Source organism: Oryzias latipes, chromosome 16 (genome assembly GCF_053564925.1).
Source record: "Oryzias latipes strain Hd-rR chromosome 16, Olatipes_Hd-rR_3.1".
In the NCBI taxonomy this organism is placed as follows: domain Eukaryota; kingdom Metazoa; phylum Chordata; class Actinopteri; order Beloniformes; family Adrianichthyidae; genus Oryzias; species Oryzias latipes.
The window spans coordinates 23821961-23841176 of record NC_136252.1 but is presented as its reverse complement, the minus strand read 5'-3'; the positions used below and the strand labels follow the sequence as shown (position 1 = coordinate 23841176).

General features: G+C 38.9%; 1 protein-coding gene across 2 annotated transcripts; it reads right to left on the bottom strand.

Moving 5' to 3' along the window:
- Positions 1-71: 71 nt before the first annotated feature.
- vars1 (valyl-tRNA synthetase 1) lies at positions 72-19061 on the bottom strand. Of its 2 annotated transcripts, XM_004078001.4 has the most exons (29): positions 18924-19061; positions 18041-18396; positions 17823-17966; positions 17508-17736; positions 14779-14894; positions 14612-14687; positions 13283-13383; positions 13074-13201; positions 12838-13002; positions 12679-12760; positions 12477-12596; positions 10518-10626; positions 10265-10444; positions 10037-10161; positions 9826-9929; positions 9575-9733; positions 8871-8961; positions 8656-8761; positions 8444-8514; positions 2913-3038; positions 2705-2809; positions 2124-2271; positions 1745-1872; positions 1508-1663; positions 1214-1438; positions 1027-1138; positions 739-914; positions 334-483; positions 72-244 (listed from the first exon to the last, which is right to left on the bottom strand). In XM_004078001.4, exons 2-29 carry the CDS (start codon positions 18392-18394, stop codon positions 176-178), a joined length of 3855 nt encoding a protein of 1284 aa, XP_004078049.1. In that variant the 5' UTR covers positions 18395-18396; positions 18924-19061; the 3' UTR covers positions 72-175. The 2 variants fall into 2 exon arrangements, with proteins under 2 accessions (XP_004078049.1, XP_078789667.1); XM_078933541.1 differs by lacking the exons at positions 14779-14894; positions 17508-17736; positions 17823-17966; positions 18041-18396; positions 18924-19061 and having other exon boundaries at positions 13283-13385; positions 14613-14629.
- Between the last annotated feature and the right edge of the window lie 155 nt (positions 19062-19216).

The window sequence follows — 19216 nt, the reverse complement described above, 5'->3', positions numbered from 1 at the left end:
AAATAGGTTTAGCGCTAATAGGAGTGATCGAGTTAGAACGGCAGCAGCAGGAAGGACAGAACATCCTCACATCATTGTTGAAGTGATTTACTGAATTACTTCCTCCACAGAGAATTTAAAAAGTAACATTAACCGGAAAATACATCCTGATTTACATTGGAATAAGGAGTGGAAATTACATCATTTTCCTAAAATTGTCTATGGCTTCTTTGACTTTCTCAAGTTCAGCCTGGCTCTGTCGTAGCTGTGCAGAAAAGAAACAAAAGTATTATTTGCTGGGCATGTGTGCGTCTCACTTTGAAACATCATACAAGCCAATTTCTTTTTTTTCACCTTCTCAGCATCCTGCTCCTGCACCTTCACTGGAACCTTCTCCTTGTAATCACTCTTTGCCATCTTCTCTTGCAGTTTCTCCAGCTGTTTCTCCAAGTCGCCTTTCTTTGTCAGCAGCTTTGTCACTTCCTTTTCCACATCAATAAGACCCTGAGGGGAGAAGGAAACGAAAACACGAGGTGAAAATTGTGATATTATTTTAGATTTGTTAAGACCAAAAAGGAAACAGGAAAGGTTCTGCTAGAGCTGCAGAAAGACAGGCTTAGAACTGTTTCGGTAAAAGAATCAAACACAAGTGAAATTGTAACTACAATGTGCCAGTCAGCACTGGAAAGTGAAATATGCTGGATATTAAATAGGGGTGCGGGGCAACCAGGGAGCATACGGCAGACTGCTGACTCTCACCTTGAGCATAAGGTTGACGGTGCATCTGTCAGAAGCGATAGCCACTGCGCAGCCTTGTGGGACGGGCTCGCTGGCTGTCAGGGGGATGACGGCCTGAGAGTAAGACAAGGTCTGGATCTGTAGACTGTATTTCTGCACCAGGGACACAGTAGCAGAGTCTATGCACTGAAGGTAGCCTGGAAAAGAGATGAGAAACCTATGAAGCCACCAGCTGCTATAATAAACTCATACTAATGAGTTAATACTTTTAAAATACAATGATAGGAATAAAAAATAGAGTAATTTTACAGTCAGCTTTAGTCTTCGTCAGATTGTAGTCAGCTCTGAGCGATCGGATCGTTCTGACCACAGTCATGATGAACTCCATGTTGAGGTCAACTTCCTCGCTGTTCCAGCAGAACTATTAAAAAACAAAACAAAGATGCTTTAAAAACTCAAAACCTTTTCTAAATTTTATCACGGTTTCTTTCTTTACCTCTTTTGAGTCTGGGTATGCCGTCACACAGATGCTGGGCGGGTCAGTCTGAGGCTGTCGGCGTGGTAACCTCTGGTACAGTTCTTCAGTGACGAAGGGCATCAAAGGAGACAGAAGGCGGAGACCCACCTCTAGACAGGTGTACAGGGTCTGTCTGCATACCATGGCTTCTCTCTGGCGGTCCCCATCTTCCTCTGCTTTACTGAACACGGGTTTAACACTTTCCTGAACATTAAAGGCAGCTTATTATTAAAGCTCCAGCCATGAGAGGATGGACGGTTTGTGTTTCTTTACCAGATAGACATCGCAGAGCTCGTAGAGCCAGAAGTTGTAGACGGCAGTGGTGATGGCTGGGAAGTCGTATGCCTTGAAGCCAGCGTCACAGAGCGCCACAGCAGCACTCAGCCTGGATAAGATCCACCTGTCGGATACACTTTCCTCCCCCGACAGCTGCCAGGGAGAAGACGTTTCAGTATTATAGCTGAATCTTCTGTGATACACTTGTGTCTTCGTCAGGTCAGCAGGCCTCACCTGTGCCTTCTCTAACGGGACAAAGGTGTCTCCTAGTGTCTTCATGGCAAACTTCACAGCGTTCCATAGTTTATTGCAGAAGTGACGGTAGCCCAAGATACGATTTACATCAAGGTTGATATCTCTTCCTGAAAGATGTAAAGTGTGGTGATTTAAAAAATATGAACACAGTGGACTGTTTGTGTCTAAGAAAAGTGGACAAAGTCTGTAATGAGGGGTTTTACAGCCTTAAAACATCTGTAACCCTACTTTTGAGGGGTTCACCTATCACGGTTATTTGTGGACATATCCCCCAGTGTAGCCAAGAACACCAACTTGTTCTTGGCTTTATTGCATTTCTTTCATTCATTGGACTAAGTCAAGATGAAAGTGAGCTGACCTTGACTGGTGTAGGCGCATAAGGCAAAGCGGAGAGCATCTGTCCCACACTCTGGGATGCCATTTGGGTAGTCTGACTTCTGTCCCTGCTTTGCCTTTTCCACCTCCACAGGATCCAAGTTGCTGTCCGTCAGTTGAGCATGGAGACCCTAGAGAGCAATAAAATTATGGAATAAGAAATGGGAGGCTGTATTAACCATCCTACATTTTTTTTCTTTTTAGCAGAAATCGATTTTCACCTTCCTAGACTTTCGAAATAGGAGGGGAGGAAAGAATCTTTAAAAGGAAAACAGTCTGTGTAAAGTTCTCCCCAAAACAAGTGATCCGGTGCCCCCTAGAGGACAGGTCTGCGTCACCAGACTCAACAATTTGCTCACAGCTGCTGAGGAGATTGATGGACTCAATAAAAGCTTGTTGGAAGCTGAAATAGGACCTTAATAAAGCTTATATAAGGATATGGGCCTTGGGGGACCAGAGGGGTGTAGTGACAACAGAAATGGCAACTCAGATGGGAGAGCAAAGATTATGCGCCAGTGTGTTTGTGTCTATCTGTGTTGGAATCAAGGTGTGATTTAGTTGTACCTCAAGGGAGATCCCTGTAATGACATCAAGCGGGTCAATGACGTTGCCCAGAGACTTGCTCATCTTCCTTCCGTGAGCATCCCGCACCACCGCGTGCAGATAAACCTGACATGAAAATAAAAAAGATGGCTCATTAGCGAGCAGTGCAACACTCACACGGCGTCCTGCTGTGGCAGGTTGTCGTGCTGGCAGCTTCCATTGCTCTCACCTCCTTAAATGGCAGCTTGCCTGTCAGTTTGAGGCCCATCATCACCATGCGGGCAACCCAGAAGAACAAGATGTCATGGCCCGTTTCTAGCAGGGTGCCGGGGTAGAAAACATTCAGGTCTTCAGTCTGGAGCGAGACGACAAACAAAGAGGTAATAATTGTTGTGTTAAGGATTTGAGAATTGCTTGAACTTTTAGTCATCCAGGGCCTTTTAAAGCATTTTTACTATACAATTTGCTTTAATAATTTACCTTAAAACAGTTTTTATGGCAATGTCTGATTTATGTTTAATGGAAATCCTGGAAAAAATAAGCTTTCGAAGTTTGTGTTCACCAAGAATGGAACAACCTTCCTACTTCTATATATTTTTGTACATCTTTAACATCATTTAGGGGAACTCTCAGTACACTTACAAGCTACCTGTTTTTGTTTCCATGATCATAAATGCTCTGAAAATGTCTTCTCCTTTCTTCCTTCCTATTTAGAACATTTGAACATCACATGGAAGATGGCTGCCAATGCTTTTCTCAGCCTAAAGGCCTGATTCAATCCATCAAAAATCGCTAAAATATGATGACATCCATCAAAAGTCAAGACATTGGTATTTCTGCTTTATGTATCCACTTTATTCTACTTCATAATTTTGACAATTAGTAGTTTTTGTATCCAGAAAGAAGAGAACTACCGTGCAGCGCATGTCATCCTCTATTGGGACTCGGAGCAAGATGTCCAGTAATACTAAGTTAGCTGCTGAAATTGCAGAAATGAAGGAATCTCTGAACTTCTTGTCAAGGGACATCAGTGAAGTGGTAAAAAATCAGAAAACACTGACAGGTCTCATGGAAAAAGAGATCCAGGAGTTAAAGGCTGTCATCAAACAAAAGGATCTAAGGATTGAAATCCTGGAGCAAAAGGTGGATGACTTGGAGCAGAATTCCAGAGCAGATGACCTTCTGCTCACAGGGCTAGAGACCAGACATCAAAGTTATGCCCAGGCTGCTGGCCCAAAAAGTGATCAAGAAGGTGAAGATGCACCATCTGAGGAGCAGCACACCCTGGAGCAACAAGTGATCCACTATATGAGAAGTAAAGACATTAATCTGGATAGTCGACACATCTCAGCATGCCACACTCTGCCAAGTAAGGATAAAAAAAAGAAGCCTACGATCATTATAAGATTTGTAAGCAGAAAGCACAAAGTGGAAATCCTTAAGGAGGCAAAGAAACTGAAGGGCACTGGAGTTTATTTAAATGAGCACCTGACCAAGAAAAACTCAGAAATTGCTTGGACATGTCGTATCCTGAAAAAGCAACATAAAATACAAGCCACCTGGACCAGGAATGGAAAAGTGTTCATAAAACTGAATGGATCACCAGAGCAAGCTAAAGTGGTAGCAGTGAGACAACTGAAAGATCTGGATCAGTACAAATGAAAAACTCTAAAGTTCTATTTTGTTTAGACTCTACTGACAGAATCAGACTGTGGACTATTCTGTAGAGAGAAGGACTTTATTTTCAGCACAAATGACTGACTCAGTGGTGAGTGAAAACACTTCTAAGTTTGATTATACAGAGCATGGACTTTATGATTTTGATAATGATGTGGATCCAGAGACTCATGTGTGTTAATAAGTTCAAGGATACCTGCAGATATTACTGCGAGGAACAACTCGGTGAAGTTAAAACTGAGGGAAAACTTTCTGTTATTCATTTCAATTGTAGAAGTCTACCAAGAAATTTTGATAAAATTAAATCTTTTTTGGACACATTTAAAGGAAAATTTAAAGTAATTGCTCTGTCAGAGACATGGATAATTAAAGGGAAGGAAAATAATTTGAAAGTTGAAGGTTATGATTTGTATTTCAATAGCAGAACAAATAGGATTGGAGGGGGAGTTGCCCTTTATATTGACAACGGTTTAAAATGGAAACCGGTAAAATGCATGACATCTACTATAGATGATTTAATGGAAAGTGTTGCTGTGGAAATAGAGTTACAAAAAAACAAAAATATGACTGTTGGATGTGTATATAGGAAACCAGGATCAAAAATTGAAACTTTTAAGGAAAATTTAGAAGATATGTTAAGTAATCTAAATCACCATAAACAATTAATAATTTGTGGAGACTTCAATATAGATCTCATAAAGCTAGATTCACATTTACAAACATCTGATTTTTTCGATTCATTATATAGTAAAGGATTGTATCCTTTGATTACAAAGCCTAGCAGAATAACAACAAGTAGTGCAACTTTAATAGACAACATTTTTACCAATATTTTGGAAACTCAAAGAAATTGTGGGTTAGTAATTAATGACATAAGCGATCACTTGCCTGTATTTGCTATATTTGACTTCAGGTTGCAAAAAAAGTCAGCAGAAATCCACCAAATATACAAAAGAATAAGGAATGATGAAACTCTGAACGCTTTCAGAAATGATCTCATAAATCAAGACTGGAATGAAATTTATACAAATGATGTAAACGGTGCATATGAGGCTTTTCTGAAATGTTATTTAGATCTTTACAATAGACACTGTCCAGAAGTTCTAAGTAGACCTAAATTTAAAAATAACAGAAAACCCTGGATAACAAAGGGCCTACAGAATGCTTGTAAAAAGAAAAACAAACCCTATAAGGACTTTTTAAACTTAAGAACAGCAGCAGCTGAAAAACGTTATAAGGTTTACAAAAACAAGTTAACAAATGTATTGAGACAAGCTGAAAAGAAATATTATCATAGGATTCTGTATGAAAATAAACATAACTTAAAGGCTACGTGGAATATTCTGAATAAGGTCATAGGAAATAAGTCAGGATCAATAGAACTACCTCACTTCTTCCTTAAAGACAATGTGGTCATCAAAAAGCAAGAGGACATGGCAAATGAATTCAATTCATTTTTTGTAAATATAGGACCCAATTTAGCAGAAAATATTACATGCAATTTACAATCAAAAGATATTATTGAAAATAAAAATTGGATTTCCCATTCTATGTATTTATCTGATGTGACTGAAAATGACATTTTGACTACAGTATACAAACTAAAAAACAAGACCTCAAAGGACAGGGACGGGATTGACATGAAATTAATAAAAATGACCATAGATTGTGTTGTAAAACCACTACATCATATCTTTAATCTTTCACTTAAATTAGGAATTTTTCCTGAGAAGATGAAAATAGCTAAAGTTATTCCTTTTTTTAAAAATGGAGACAGACATACTTTTAATAATTACAGACCAGTATCATTACTTTCTCAATTTTCTAAAGTTTTAGAAAAGTTGTTTGTTAACAAACTAGACAGCTTTATTGAAAAAAATAAATTGTTAAGTGAGAATCAGTTTGGGTTTCGTTCTAATAGGTCTACAGATTTGGCTATAATGAAAATAGTTGAAGAAATTTCAACAGCAATTGACAAAAAGTAATACACAATAGGAGTTTTCATGGATTTAAAGAAGGCTTTTGACACCATAGATCATTCTATCTTGATTTCTAAATTATATGCATATGGGGTTAGAGGAATCGCCCTGAACTGGATCACCAGTTATTTAAAAAACAGACTACAATATGTACAGTTTGGAGGTAAGAAGTCTGATCTTATGAATATTATTTGTGGACTCCCACAAGGCTCAATTGTAGGACCTAAACTTTTTATTTTATATATAAATGATATCTGTGATATTTCTAAGTTGTTACAGTTTGTTTTATTTGCTGATGATACTAATTTTTTCTGTTCTGGGGATAATCTGAAAACCTTAGCTAAAAGTATTGAAAAGGAAATGATAAAACTCAAAATGTGGTTTGACTACAATAAACTATCTTTGAATCTAACAAAAACAAAGTTTATGGTATTTGGTAATAAAAACAGAACAGAAGTGACTTTGTCCATTGACAACATAAAAATAGAACAGGTGTCTGAATTTAAATTTTTAGGGGTTATGTTGGACGACAAATTAACATGGAAATCTCATATATTTTATGTAAAAAATAAAGTAGCCAAGAGCCTTTTTGTTCTGAACAAATCTAAATATGTTTTACCATGTCATATTATGCACATGTTATATTGCTCTTTGGTTTTACCTTATTTTACATATTGTATTGAAGTGTGGGGAAATACATATGAAACTTATATAATGCCCTTAATTCTACTACAGAAGAGAGCTATTCGAATTATTCACAAAGCTAATTTTAGAGATCACACAAATGAACTTTTTATTAAGTCAGGCTTATTAAAACTTAAACATTTAATTGAATTGCGGACCTTATTAGTTATGTTTAAAACCAGAAACAGAGATTTACCAGAAGACCTACAAAAGCTTTTTATTTTTACCACAGGAGATGAAAATCATAGGAGAAAATTTGATTTCAAACAACAGATTGCTCGAACAACATTAAAGCAAAAGTGTTTGTCTATAGCAGGGGTAAAAATGTGGAATTCCCAGGAGAATCAGTTAAAAAGTTGTCAAAATATTATTAAATTTAAACGCATGTATAAAGCTAAACAAATTAGTTTGTACAAACTTGACTGTTGAATGCAATTTTTGGAATGTATGTATTAAATGAATGGAATGTATTTACTGTGTAGTGGAACTGTACATTGTGAAATCTGAGCACAGGTGATGGTGTGAGAAATGTAAATGTAATGTTTAAAAGGGAGCAGATAATTATAAGAATTGTGTTCTTCAATTCTGCTCCCTTCCAATCATGAAAATATTCAATATGTAAGAGAAACATGTAAACATTTGAACATCAATTTTCATGAAAGGAACAAATAAATAAATGAATGAATGAAAAAATGAATGAATGAACATCAATTGAGTTGAGTGCTGTGATTGAATATGCTTTGTTAAGCTGCATTGGGAGGAGGGCTGAGAAACAGTTATGTATGTATGTGCGGGTGTGTATGTTTTGTGTTGTTTATATAGAGTATTTGTATAATAATTTGTAACTTGAGTTGTTTGTTACTTAACTTTACTTTGTTGGCTTTTCTTTTTTTATAAATATAAAAATGTTGTTATTTTTTTTATAAATATTACATCTCAAAAATGAGAAGTGGCATTTTAAGAGGCCAATAATTCCATTGCTCAAATGTTTAAATAAAGAAATATTCATTTATTTAATAGAACCACTTTCTTTTTTAATAGTTTTTTTTTCATTATACTAAATAATAATTCCACAATAAACCCGAAACTGTGCAAAATAACGATTCTGAGAGGGTTATTTAGTCCTTTTTACTAAAAAAAAATAAAATAAAAACTGTTTTAATGTTTTATAACAAGGATGTGAAGTGTACAGACAAAATACAAATATATCAATCCAACATCAAAGAAAAAACAAGGTCAAAAGATGATTGGCTCACGCTCCACTGTGTGGAGATTACTATGGCTTAAAGTCCACTCATACATTCATAAATGTTAGCTTCAGGGGACAGAATGTCCTCCTATAGAATGGATTTTATTGCTGTTTATTCTCCAAAGGATTGTATCTTCTGGAATAGGTGTGTCTGAAGAGTCTGGGTCTTACCTCATTAGGCCAACCGAAGATGGAGAAAGGAAAAATGCCAGACGAGAACCAAGTGTCCAGAACATCCTCGTCTGTAACACAGGAACCAAAGTTACCCAATCTGAACGTAGAAACCATACAGAGTACCGTAGACTTGTTTTAGCGATGCTCGTCTGTGCTTTGGCAGAAACTGAAGTCATCCAACACCTCACCGCCACACAAGCAAATCCTACCCTGTCTGAGAGTTATTTTGTCCGCAGACACGTTGAAGCGTTTTGCCGCTTTTTCCCTGGCCTCCACCTCGGACCGTCCGCTTACCCAGTAATGGCCGTCCATGTCCTGGAGGACATTCATTAAAGATGTATGGAAAAAGTTATGGCCACTCAAGCAGTGCTTAATCTTTCTAGAACATTGCAGATTTTGAGAGGAGCTGAAGACACCGGCTTGCCTCTCCAGCTTTCACAGAAGGATCGCTGACGGTGACGAAATAGGCGGGAATGCGGTGACCCCACCACAGCTGTCGGGAGATGCACCAGTCTCTGAAAACAAACAGGAATTCAGAGGCCAAAATATCTCATTAGCAACAAACCCCCAAAAATGTGCTTCAAGAAAACGAGGCAGCATGTTCACACAGGATCAACTGGTCCACATCAAGACTTAAAGACCCCCTTTGATGAAAATTGTGTTTTTGGTGTTTTTAACATGTTCTGGTTGCATTTTTCTGATTATGATGGAGGACATATATGAAGGAAATTATTTATGAGTATTTCTTTTTTCAAATTGCTGCAAATCAAGAGCAGACAAAAGAAATGCTGTTTAAAGAAAGAGCGCCTTTGTGACATAGGAAATATGCTGGGGAGGCCACAAGCTCCTGCTCCATAACAAGGAGGAGAAAGGGGGCGGGACTGCTCCACGCCAACGGTCCTGCCCACAATTTAAAGGCAACTGCAGAAACTACGCCCTAGGAAACGACACGGGTTTTTTGATTTTGCCAAAAAAATGTTGGCATAATCATGATTAAAGGACCACTGGGAACGCTCTGAAGATAGATCAAAAGATGACTGAAGTAGGACTTTAAATCCATTAAATTGGACTTCATATGAGCAGGAAATTAGAAAAAACTGTTTATTTAAAAGCTTAACATTGACAGACCTGATGTTGTCCATCCAGTTGAACCAGGTCTTGAGGTGGTGATCAGGGATGATTTTGAGCCTTCCCTCTCTGACGGCGTCCGCAGCCTCCCTGCCCATGTCTCTGCAGCTCACGTACCACTGCGGCTTCAGCAGAGGCTCCACGATGTCTTTAGAGCGACTAACAGAGGAAGGAAGGAGAATTTTAGAAAGTCACCTCAAATACAAAAAAATCCCAAGATCTGTGTTCCGCTTAACAAATACCAACCTTACCTGCAAACTGGGACGACCATGGGGTTGTCTTTGATCTCTTTAAAGTGGCCTCTGTCCTTGAGAGCCTGCAGCACCGCTTTTCTGGCCTCAAAACGTTTCATGCCCTGAAATGCGGAGAGGAAAAGTAAAAAAAAAAAGAGAAAGAAACTAGCAGAAAAAACATTAAAGAAAGAGGGGGGAAAGGAGGCAAGGCAATAACTGTATATTATACCAGGAAGGGAGGGGGCACATTGATGAGCAGGCCGTTCTCATCCAAGATGTTGATGAAGGCCAGGCTGTGCCTCTCTCCAACCTCATAATCGTTATGGTCATGTGCTGGGGTGATTTTGACGGCACCTAAACAGAAAATGGTGAACAAGTTGAGAAATATAACTAATGAGAAAAAAGGTCCAACATGCAACAGAACCCCCACCTCACACGTTTCTGGACGGGTTCTTACCTGTTCCAAAGCTCATGTCCACAAAGTCATCCAAGACTATTGGCATCTTCCGATCGCAGAAGGGATGCAGCACCATTTTCCCCTTCAGATGCTGGTATCTGGGGTCGGCAGGGTGGACGGCCACGGCCGTGTCTCCCAACATGGTCTCGATACGGGTTGTCGCCACAATCACCTCCTCATCTGAGAACAGACGGAGCAGAGGACTGTTATCGCAGCAGAACTTTATTAAAATGTTCTGCCGGAGGTCACATACCTGATCCCTCCACTTTGTAGGCAAAAGACACCAAGACCCCAAACTCCACTTTATCTTTGTAACCGGGCACAGGCAGCAGAGTCCTGCCAGAAAGCTCCTTTTTATCCACCTGGAAGACAATTTCGTGATTCCATCAGGGAAGGACACAAAGTCCAGAACAAACTAAATGGATCTAAATCTGTTTAAACCCAAACACAGGATTATCTGTGAGTCTCTGAGGACACATTCAGAGCAAGACTTTATTTTCTGTTCATATAATATCCAGCCAAGTCTGCATCTGAAGAAGATCATTAAGATCTGGGATTAAAGATTAGTATAAAGATATGACCATCAGCCTTTCAGTATCCATCACTTTACAGATTGTTTTTTAAATGTCACGTTTTATTGGGATAAACAGGTAAATTGAACATCATTTAATAATAAACCCATTTAGTGAACTAATTTTTCGTTAAAGGTTTTTTCCTCTTGATGTCTGCATCTGTGAGCTACATTCTGTTGTGGCCTACAAGAGTTTTAAACACCCCATATTTATTAGCTTTACAGCTTGAGCTGTACATACAAGAGAATAAATAAACTCTAAGGAAATGCAAATGTACATGCACAGACAAGGTAGATGGTGCATTTATCAGACTCCTATTCACTGGTATTTGCTTGTTAATATTTTGTTGAAAGTACCGTAGGTTCCTCTTTGAACTAGCTGTGAAAATGCAAATATCAAGCGTATTAAATATTAAAAATTAAAGATGTGGAAAAACTCACAGGTATTAGCTTTAAGATCGGGTCTTATTTATTCTTAGGAGATGATCATACAAGCTCAAAATGTAAACATTTACACTATAGCTCAAAAGTTTTTCTATTTTGTTTTCCATCCAAAGATGCAAAAAATTAGTCTGAATAAAAAGAACATAGCAAATGAACAGAGCATGAAGACACTGTCAGTTACAGTTTTGATAGAAATTGTGGATTCGGTTTCTCAAAACCTTCCTTCAAAAAAGGAAAACCTTCTTAGCAGAAATTACAGCCTTGAGTATTTTAGAGCTACTTAATTGTCAGTTTTTGCAGAGTTAACGCTGTGCTTCCTGAAGGATCTGGATAGACTGGCTTTGAAAAGCCCCACAACATCCACGACTACCTCTGTCCACTCCACTATACTCTGATTTCTGGATGATTCTTTAGAAGTTGATCACACCGTTGTGGAGGGTTGTTTTATTATTTTAATAAAACTAAAATTGTCCCAATTAGTCAATATCCATTGAGAGTGACATAGTATAGCAACCATCACACGAATTAACCAAAACAACGCTGCCACCGCCATGTTTAGTGATGGCATCAGGCATTCTTCATATCTTTGCATTTGTTCTGCATTCTTTTGTAGCTATTAAACATAAATTAAGTTGTTTTTTTGTTATCGTTTTCTCATTTCAAAAGCAATTTTTTAGATTTGCAACACAAAAGGTTTTCATTTGAGAGAGACCTGGTTGCAGACAAAATGGCTGGAAGCAGAAATAATAAACCTTAACATAACCCTAATCCAAAAGTGTCTTGGATTGTAGAAAGAAAATACACAACGGTTAGGGTCGCCAGTAAAAACAAAGTTTTTTTTCGAGCAATATGGGGGGACTTCTGGTCCCTGGACGAGGACTTCCGGTTCTGGACATTAATGTCTGCAGCCAGGTCCTTTTGTTTTGTTTGGCATTAGGCAGATATTAATTGGGATTAGCTGCCTTAAAATAGATTTATACCAAAATCCAACTAAAATCTCATTTGTAAATTATCAGACTTTTTAAAAGATGTTTTGGCAGGTTTTTCTTTCTTCGTTTATGAAATTAGGTTTTCTTCCAAGCCATCCCAAACTTTTGAGTAGCATGAAGCCTCCACATGTGTGACTATAAAAATCTCAAATCTGTTCAATTTATGCTGCAGCGTTTCATTGCAAGGGTCAAACACAGAGGGGCTCACCTCTATGTCAGAGATGGCAGAGTTCAGAGTGCAGGACCAGTTCACCAGCCTTTTGCTCCGGTAAATCACTCCATCTTCGTGCATGCGGATGAAGGCCTCCTGCACTGCATAGGACAGTTTCTGAACAGAGAGGGCCAAAAATCTATATTTAGTCAAGTTCTATTCAAAGAGACAACACTTTGGGAGGTTCCGGGAAACTCACCGGATCCATAGTGAAGCACGCTCTGTCCCAGTCCAGAGAGGAGCCCAGTTTTTTCAGCTGATGGTAAATGCGGTCCCCCTTTCTAAAAGCAGAAAATAACTATTGTTCAGTGCGTAACATTTGAGTCTACTAATCTTTTCTATTGCTTTCTCCACTCACTCATTCTTCCATTTCCAGACCTCCTGAATGAAGTTCTCTCTCCCCAGATCGTGGCGGCTCAAACCTCGTTCTCTCATCAGCTTCTTCTCCACAACCACCTGCGTGGCGATGCCAGCATGGTCACAGCCCGGGTTCCACAGGGTGGTCTCTCCTCGCATCCTGTGCCTGCAGACAGCTGATTAAAGCATGCCGCCTCGTGAGAACATCAGGCGGTATAAGAGAGCAGGTGCAGCTACCATCGGGTCAAACAGTCCTGAATGGCGTTGGTGAGGGCGTGACCCAAATGAAGGGATCCTGTCACGTTAGGAGGAGGGATGCACATCATGAAGATGCCGCGAGGGTTCTTCTCACCAACACTTTTCCTCTGTAGAAACCCCGGGAAGGACAGGTTACCAAAGGTGATGGGATAAATGTTTGTGCAGTGGGGCGAGAAGGACTCCCTTACCCCATACTCAGGTTTGAAGAAGCCCTGCTTCTCCCACCATGTGTACCAGGCAGCCTCCACATACTGAGGACTGTAGGAGTCAGGAAGAGAACCGACAACATCTGACAGCAGGGAAAAAAAGGAATTATTATCAAAATCAGTTCACATTGATGAGCTCGATTTAATGAAACCAAAGCTTAGAAGTAATTTTACTCGCCTAATAAACGACTACCTCAAATTCAAGTCGCATTTATAAACTTTATGCCCAACAATTCACAGACACAAGATCCTCTTTTCTGCAGACTTTAATCTGTGAAAAACTAATCATTTAAACTAATGATCTTTGCAGAACACTAAATGTTTCATTGGCTGTTGAGTTCAGGGTAACTTCCAGCACTTGGAACTCACTCAAACTTTAATAAAGTTTCAATGTTGTTTACTTTAAGACCAGAAAAACTGCTTTATAGGTGCTGGAAGGGGTGTTTTTCAGAATAACTAAATTAAAAACAAGGTTCTTGGACATTTTTTCCATTTGGTTGGTTTAACATGCATCAATAAGCAATTAATTTGTACACCAATAGGGAACACATAATATTGTTGCAATACCATTAAAACCACAATAACATTATCATATGCCTTATTTTTGCATTATCCCATTTCGTTTCCACTGAGCGATACAGTACAGTCCGATCTAGAGCAGTCTGGCATTTTGAGCGTTTCCATTATAAAATTGACTCATTAAGCCAGACTGAACCATACCATTTTCGGGCCCCCGTTGGTTGTAAGGCCTTAGAAAAATGGAACGGACCAGTTAGAGCAGAGCTACTGTTGAAACCAGTTGATGGGCTGAAGGTCAGTACGACAAAAGAAAGCTCCAAGAAAGTGTCCGTATTCGTCTTTGCCCCCCAAAGTCTTCTCTCAAACAACATCAAATGCTTTGTAGTACCAAGTACCTAAGGCCCAGCGGGAAAAATAAGCTGCTGGATGACCTCCATTGTTGTTGTTGTTCGCTTCACCACGCATCCACTGTAACGCTCCAACTTTGAGTGGAAACGCTCACCGGAATTGTCTGGACCATTCTAAACCGACCAGACCAGATCGGACCGGAGTACTATATGGAAACGAGACTTTAGTTCTTTACAGGGACAGGCTTGGACTAATTAGAATGAGTAGGTAACAGAACCAATAAATTTACTGTCACTCAAACTTGTGGCTTTGGTTTTAATCTGAAGGTTTTTTTTCTTTGTTTTTTTAACTGCTGAACTTCAGTTTACCTACTGACATTTAAACAGGGAAAGAAAAAATATCTCTATCATAGACTCCTTAAGAGCACAAAGAGACAATTCTCACCTTTTTTTTCTCCAGCAGGGGTTGGGATGTTGTATGTTATCACTCCAAGCTCTTTCTTTTCTGGTTTAACTTTTTTCTAAGATGAAAATTCCCAAAAGGGAGAGTAAATTTTTGTTATTTTCCCCCTTGAAAAATTGACATGAGTTTATAGATTTTTTAAGACATACCTCTGCTGCTGGTTGTGTCTTTTTCTTTGCCTCCATTTCTTTCTTCTGTTGAAACTTTTCAAGCTTTTCTCTCTTCTTTGCCTCCTTTTTTAGCTGCGCCTCCGTCTTTGGTGGGCCTGAAGGGTAAAAATGTATTTAAATAATTAACTAACAAACTAAACTCCACTGTTTTATTTCAATCTAAAAAAATAGACAGTTGTGTTTTAGTTCATCAGAACTCACAACAGGCTGTCAGAAACTGAAAGCATGAATCATGAGAGAGCAGAATTTCTCCCCTGGTTCTTACAAAAGTGATAGAGCTTTAAAGGGAATTGCAAAAGGAGAGGCTTTGGTTTAAAGAGCAACTTCCACCCATTAGAGCCTGGATGCTGTGACAATTCCCACCACAGTACTGTGTGCCAGAAGGTTGTTAAAGGCCAAGTAAAGATTGGAGGGAGGAATGATCCAGATCTTAATAATATAGAGCATTTTGCTAACCAAAGACAGAAAAAGCTATAAATAGCATCTGGTTGTCGAGGCAACCCTAAACTTAACAGCTTGCCGTTGAATCTTTACTGTTTACTGCATCCATTAATGGTGTATAATATACTTCTAGCAAAAGCTTATTTCTTCATAAGATGGAAAATCACAGGCGGAGATGTGATTTAAGTTTCAAGTTGCTCACACAACTTTAAAGGTATTTTTTATTTTTATTTAACCTTTATTTACCCAGGAGTTGTCCCACTGAGATTAAGAATCTCTTTTTCAAAGGAGTCCTAAAGGTAAAATCCTAAGGGAAAAGTTAAAGTTAAAAAGGTAAAACTCCCAGAAAGTTTTGAAACATTTTCCAAAATTAACCTTAGTTTACGAAGCTCTTTCTTAAGAAGAAACTTGAGGAATACGTTATATGTGGTGGCAGCCGATAAAGGCCATCTAGGACCGTCTTCTTTTATGTGCATATATATATATATATATATATATATGGGCAGAAATAAAATAAGAATTTTGTTCTTCTCACTGCTTCTTTCCTGTCATGAAGATGTCTGGACTCATGTTGTATGTTGAGTATGTTAATGTAATGTGATACTCTTCATGAAAGGAAAAATGAACACAACAAAAAGAGTAATTTGAGAGAACAATTAAGAGTTTTCATTATAAAAAAAAAAGGAAAATGATTTCCCCTTAGTGGGATCAATGAAGTTTTATATTCTATTCAAAAATGGCTCCGGGTGCCACAATGCTTAAGACGTGTAAGGCTGAGGGTAACTTGTCTGAAAAAATAGATTAAGTAAGCTAACACAAGACTAGTAATGGCTTTATTACAAACATTGTGCTGAGCACACCTCCTAAAGTCTCTGCAAAGACAAACAGAAGCCAAAGGAGGCAGAATTACAGGTTCAGCCAGTGCTTAGTCATAAAGATATTGTTGGACAGGTCCAGCAAGGACATAATGGCTTTGATTTAAATTCATTTCAAGCAGGCATGGTGCAGAACATCTGCAGTTCATGAAAGAAAGCTGCTTGGGGATGAAATTAAAAACAAAGAAGCTGCAAGATGTGCAAAAGCTGTTTTTCAGGCAACACCAAGTCAATGGATGAGGTAGGACGGTATGTGCAAAGTGGAAAAAGAGGCTAGGAATGGGGTTTGTTTGTTAGGGAGAGGTGCACATTGATGTGAACTGATGGGTCAGGATTAGAGGTAAGATCTTAAGCCCGAGCCCGAGTCAGAACCCGACTCAGCCAGAAACTCGGGTTCTGACACGGGGACTAATATGACAATCATTACGTTCGGGTCAGGCCGGGCTTCTCTCTCGCTGACTTTTTTTTAAAATAAATATACGTTTATAAAAATGTATACTAAAAACGATGTGCGGATACTAAACTAAGGAATACTTGTTATAAATAAATAATTTGGTTAAAACAGAGAAGGCGCTGTAAGGTAATTGCTATATAACTACTACTAAACAGGAAGCGCAGAAGCAGAGCCAGGGCACGTTTTGCGCACGTGTCGTGAATGTAATCTTCCCTCCGCAAGTCTGCATCTATTTTGTTTAGGTATATGGAGCAGCAAGAAGTCAAGGAAAAACTAAAGACATGGGAACTGAAAAGGCAACCACCGCGGCTGCAGCGTTTCTACGCATAATTAAGCGAGTGTGCATCAAGATCTCTCTTTCACTCTCTTTGTCTGGCCTCTTATTCTGTGTTCCAGCGTTATTTCGTTGTGCAAATGCATTTATCATGATCGTAAAAATATGTAGATTATTTTAACCTTAAGAAATCTTGCGTTTTTTTCTGCCAAAGATGCTATGGGATAAATTGAAATTTCAGGTTTGCTTCGAGCTCGGGCCTGCAAATCAAGTTAATTTTTCGGGTTCGGGTCTGGGTTTGGCTTTAATGCCCGCGGGCCTGGGTCGGGTCGGGCTGGATTTTTTAGGCCCGATCTTACCTCTAGTCAGGATTACCCATCAAGTGGCTGCTAAGCTTCTAATAAACTGGTTGTCCTTTTATGTTTTAATGTATTTCTGTTTAGGTATTTATTTTTGGCACATTAGTGCTTCTTAGGGTTCTAAAAATTCTTAAGCTTAAGTTGGGAGAAAGACGATAGGCATAAATGCCATACTAATATGAAAGAAAACACAATTCATAATAATGACATAGCATTATTTAACAGGGATATTGCTTTGTCTCTTGAACTTTATAGCACAAAATGTAAAACAAATACTTGTGTCTTTTTCCATAGAACCTTCTTACCATTAGTAGCAGCAGCAACAACAGCAGCAGCAGCAGCAGCTGAGTCCACACCTGGAGTAGTCTGTGCATTTTTGGCTTTTGCAGCAGCATTGGTGTTTGGCGTTACAGACACAGCCCTTTCGCACAGAGGTATCTCCCCAAGCACCGCCAGGAACTGGGGCTGATTAATGCAGGTTGTGAACCATCTGGTTACATTGATTATCAACTTCCTGTCTGAGGGCTCCAAAGCCTTTAAAATAGAAATGTTAAACAAATGAATTGAGCATCCTTAATGGGGGAAACATTTAACAGCAAAATGCTGCTTAGCACACATACATATTTAAAAGGCAGGAGAACAGCTGTAGCTACAGCCATATCTGCAAGAGTGATGCTTTCTCCCACCAAGAAGGTTCTAGGTGCAAGCGCCTGATCAAGAACGTTTAGAATACCCATCAGCTCTGCCCGGGAGTTCTGCTGAATCTGTAATGCAAACCAAAATGTCAAGAATGTCTCTCAAATAACCGTCAAACTTAAAAACAAAAACAAATGAATACCTTTTTATCGACTCCCGTGACTCCCATCAAAGGGAATGCTACAGCACAAGACAATGGGGTGAGCTCATTTTCTGCAAAGCTGAGCCACTGCCACACCTGGCTCTGCTGCTTCAGATCGACACCTGCCCTCTTCCCCTGAGAAGCCAGGTACCAGGCCACGGCAGACCCGCCACACAGGACAGAGTCGCTCACACCAGTACCGAGTCTAAGGGCTGGTCTTGAGTGGACATTCAGGGAGGAAGGTGGGTCCTCTGTGATGATCTGTGGACGGGATGAAGGAGAAAACTCTGCAGCTATGAGAGCCAGAAGACTCCTGAAATGATCAGGATGAGGAGACACGTAGAGGGTGGCCATATCTGTAAAAGAGGATGTCAGTGAATTACTAAACTTTCTATTTGGTGGCTCTAACAGGAACAACCAAAGGCACATAGGCATAATCGATGGGATGTGCCTTCTTTGGTTAATGTTAGCCTTGCTATTTTTGTCTTAAAGACTATTAATCACTGTGAAAAAATTATATTGCGCTACAATTTTACGATTAGATTTATCTATTGATTTCAACTAAAAAAAACAGTACAAACATAATTTTTATACATGTTATGACAAAGAGTCTTCAAATAAATAGTATTCAAAACTGAACAAAAAGAGAAAGAAAAGGTGTCAAGCTGTTTATTGTTGGAGAAACAGTTTTATTTTCTATTATCTCAACAACCTGTACTAGAAATGCTAATTAGCTTTTTTAGCGTATTAGTTAAAATAACAAGTTCCCCCCGTTTCCAGGCGTTATCAGGAAGGCTGTTCAAGTAAAACATCAGTTTTTTAAGTAGCCTTTAAAAAGCAGTAGCTTTTTTTTAAAGCCATGTCGGGAAAAACTTACACTTACCTTTCAATGAAGCAGAAAGACGTCAACTTGCCTAGCAAACACCACCACATGGGTGTTCCTGTCACTGCGCTTGCGCTGTCTGATGCAATGAGATCACGTGGTCCGAGTCTAATCATTACTTGCGACTCCAACAAAAAATATTTTTTAAACAAAATAATCTTGTTTTATATGATATCTACTCTTTAAAAATTCAAATAACAAATGTTTTAATAAGAATATATTACTGTTCTAATTTCAAATTTACTGATGAAAGCGTGTGAAAGAGAACCAGTTGCCTGGAATCGTTTGAACTC

What these genes read in the sequence shown, in the direction of transcription:
- vars1 (XM_004078001.4), bottom strand. Translation starts at nt 18,394, where the DNA reads ATGGCCACCCTCTACGTGTCTCCTCATCCTGATCATTTCAGGAGTCTT. An exon ending in TCACGGGAGTCGATAAAAAG is followed by an intron (nt 17,967 to 18,040) that starts GTATTCATTTGT and finishes TTTGCATTACAG; the next exon opens with ATTCAGCAGAACTCCCGGGC. An exon ending in CAGGACTGTTTGACCCGATG is followed by an intron (nt 13,003 to 13,073) that starts GTAGCTGCACCT and finishes AGCTGTCTGCAG; the next exon opens with GCACAGGATGCGAGGAGAGA.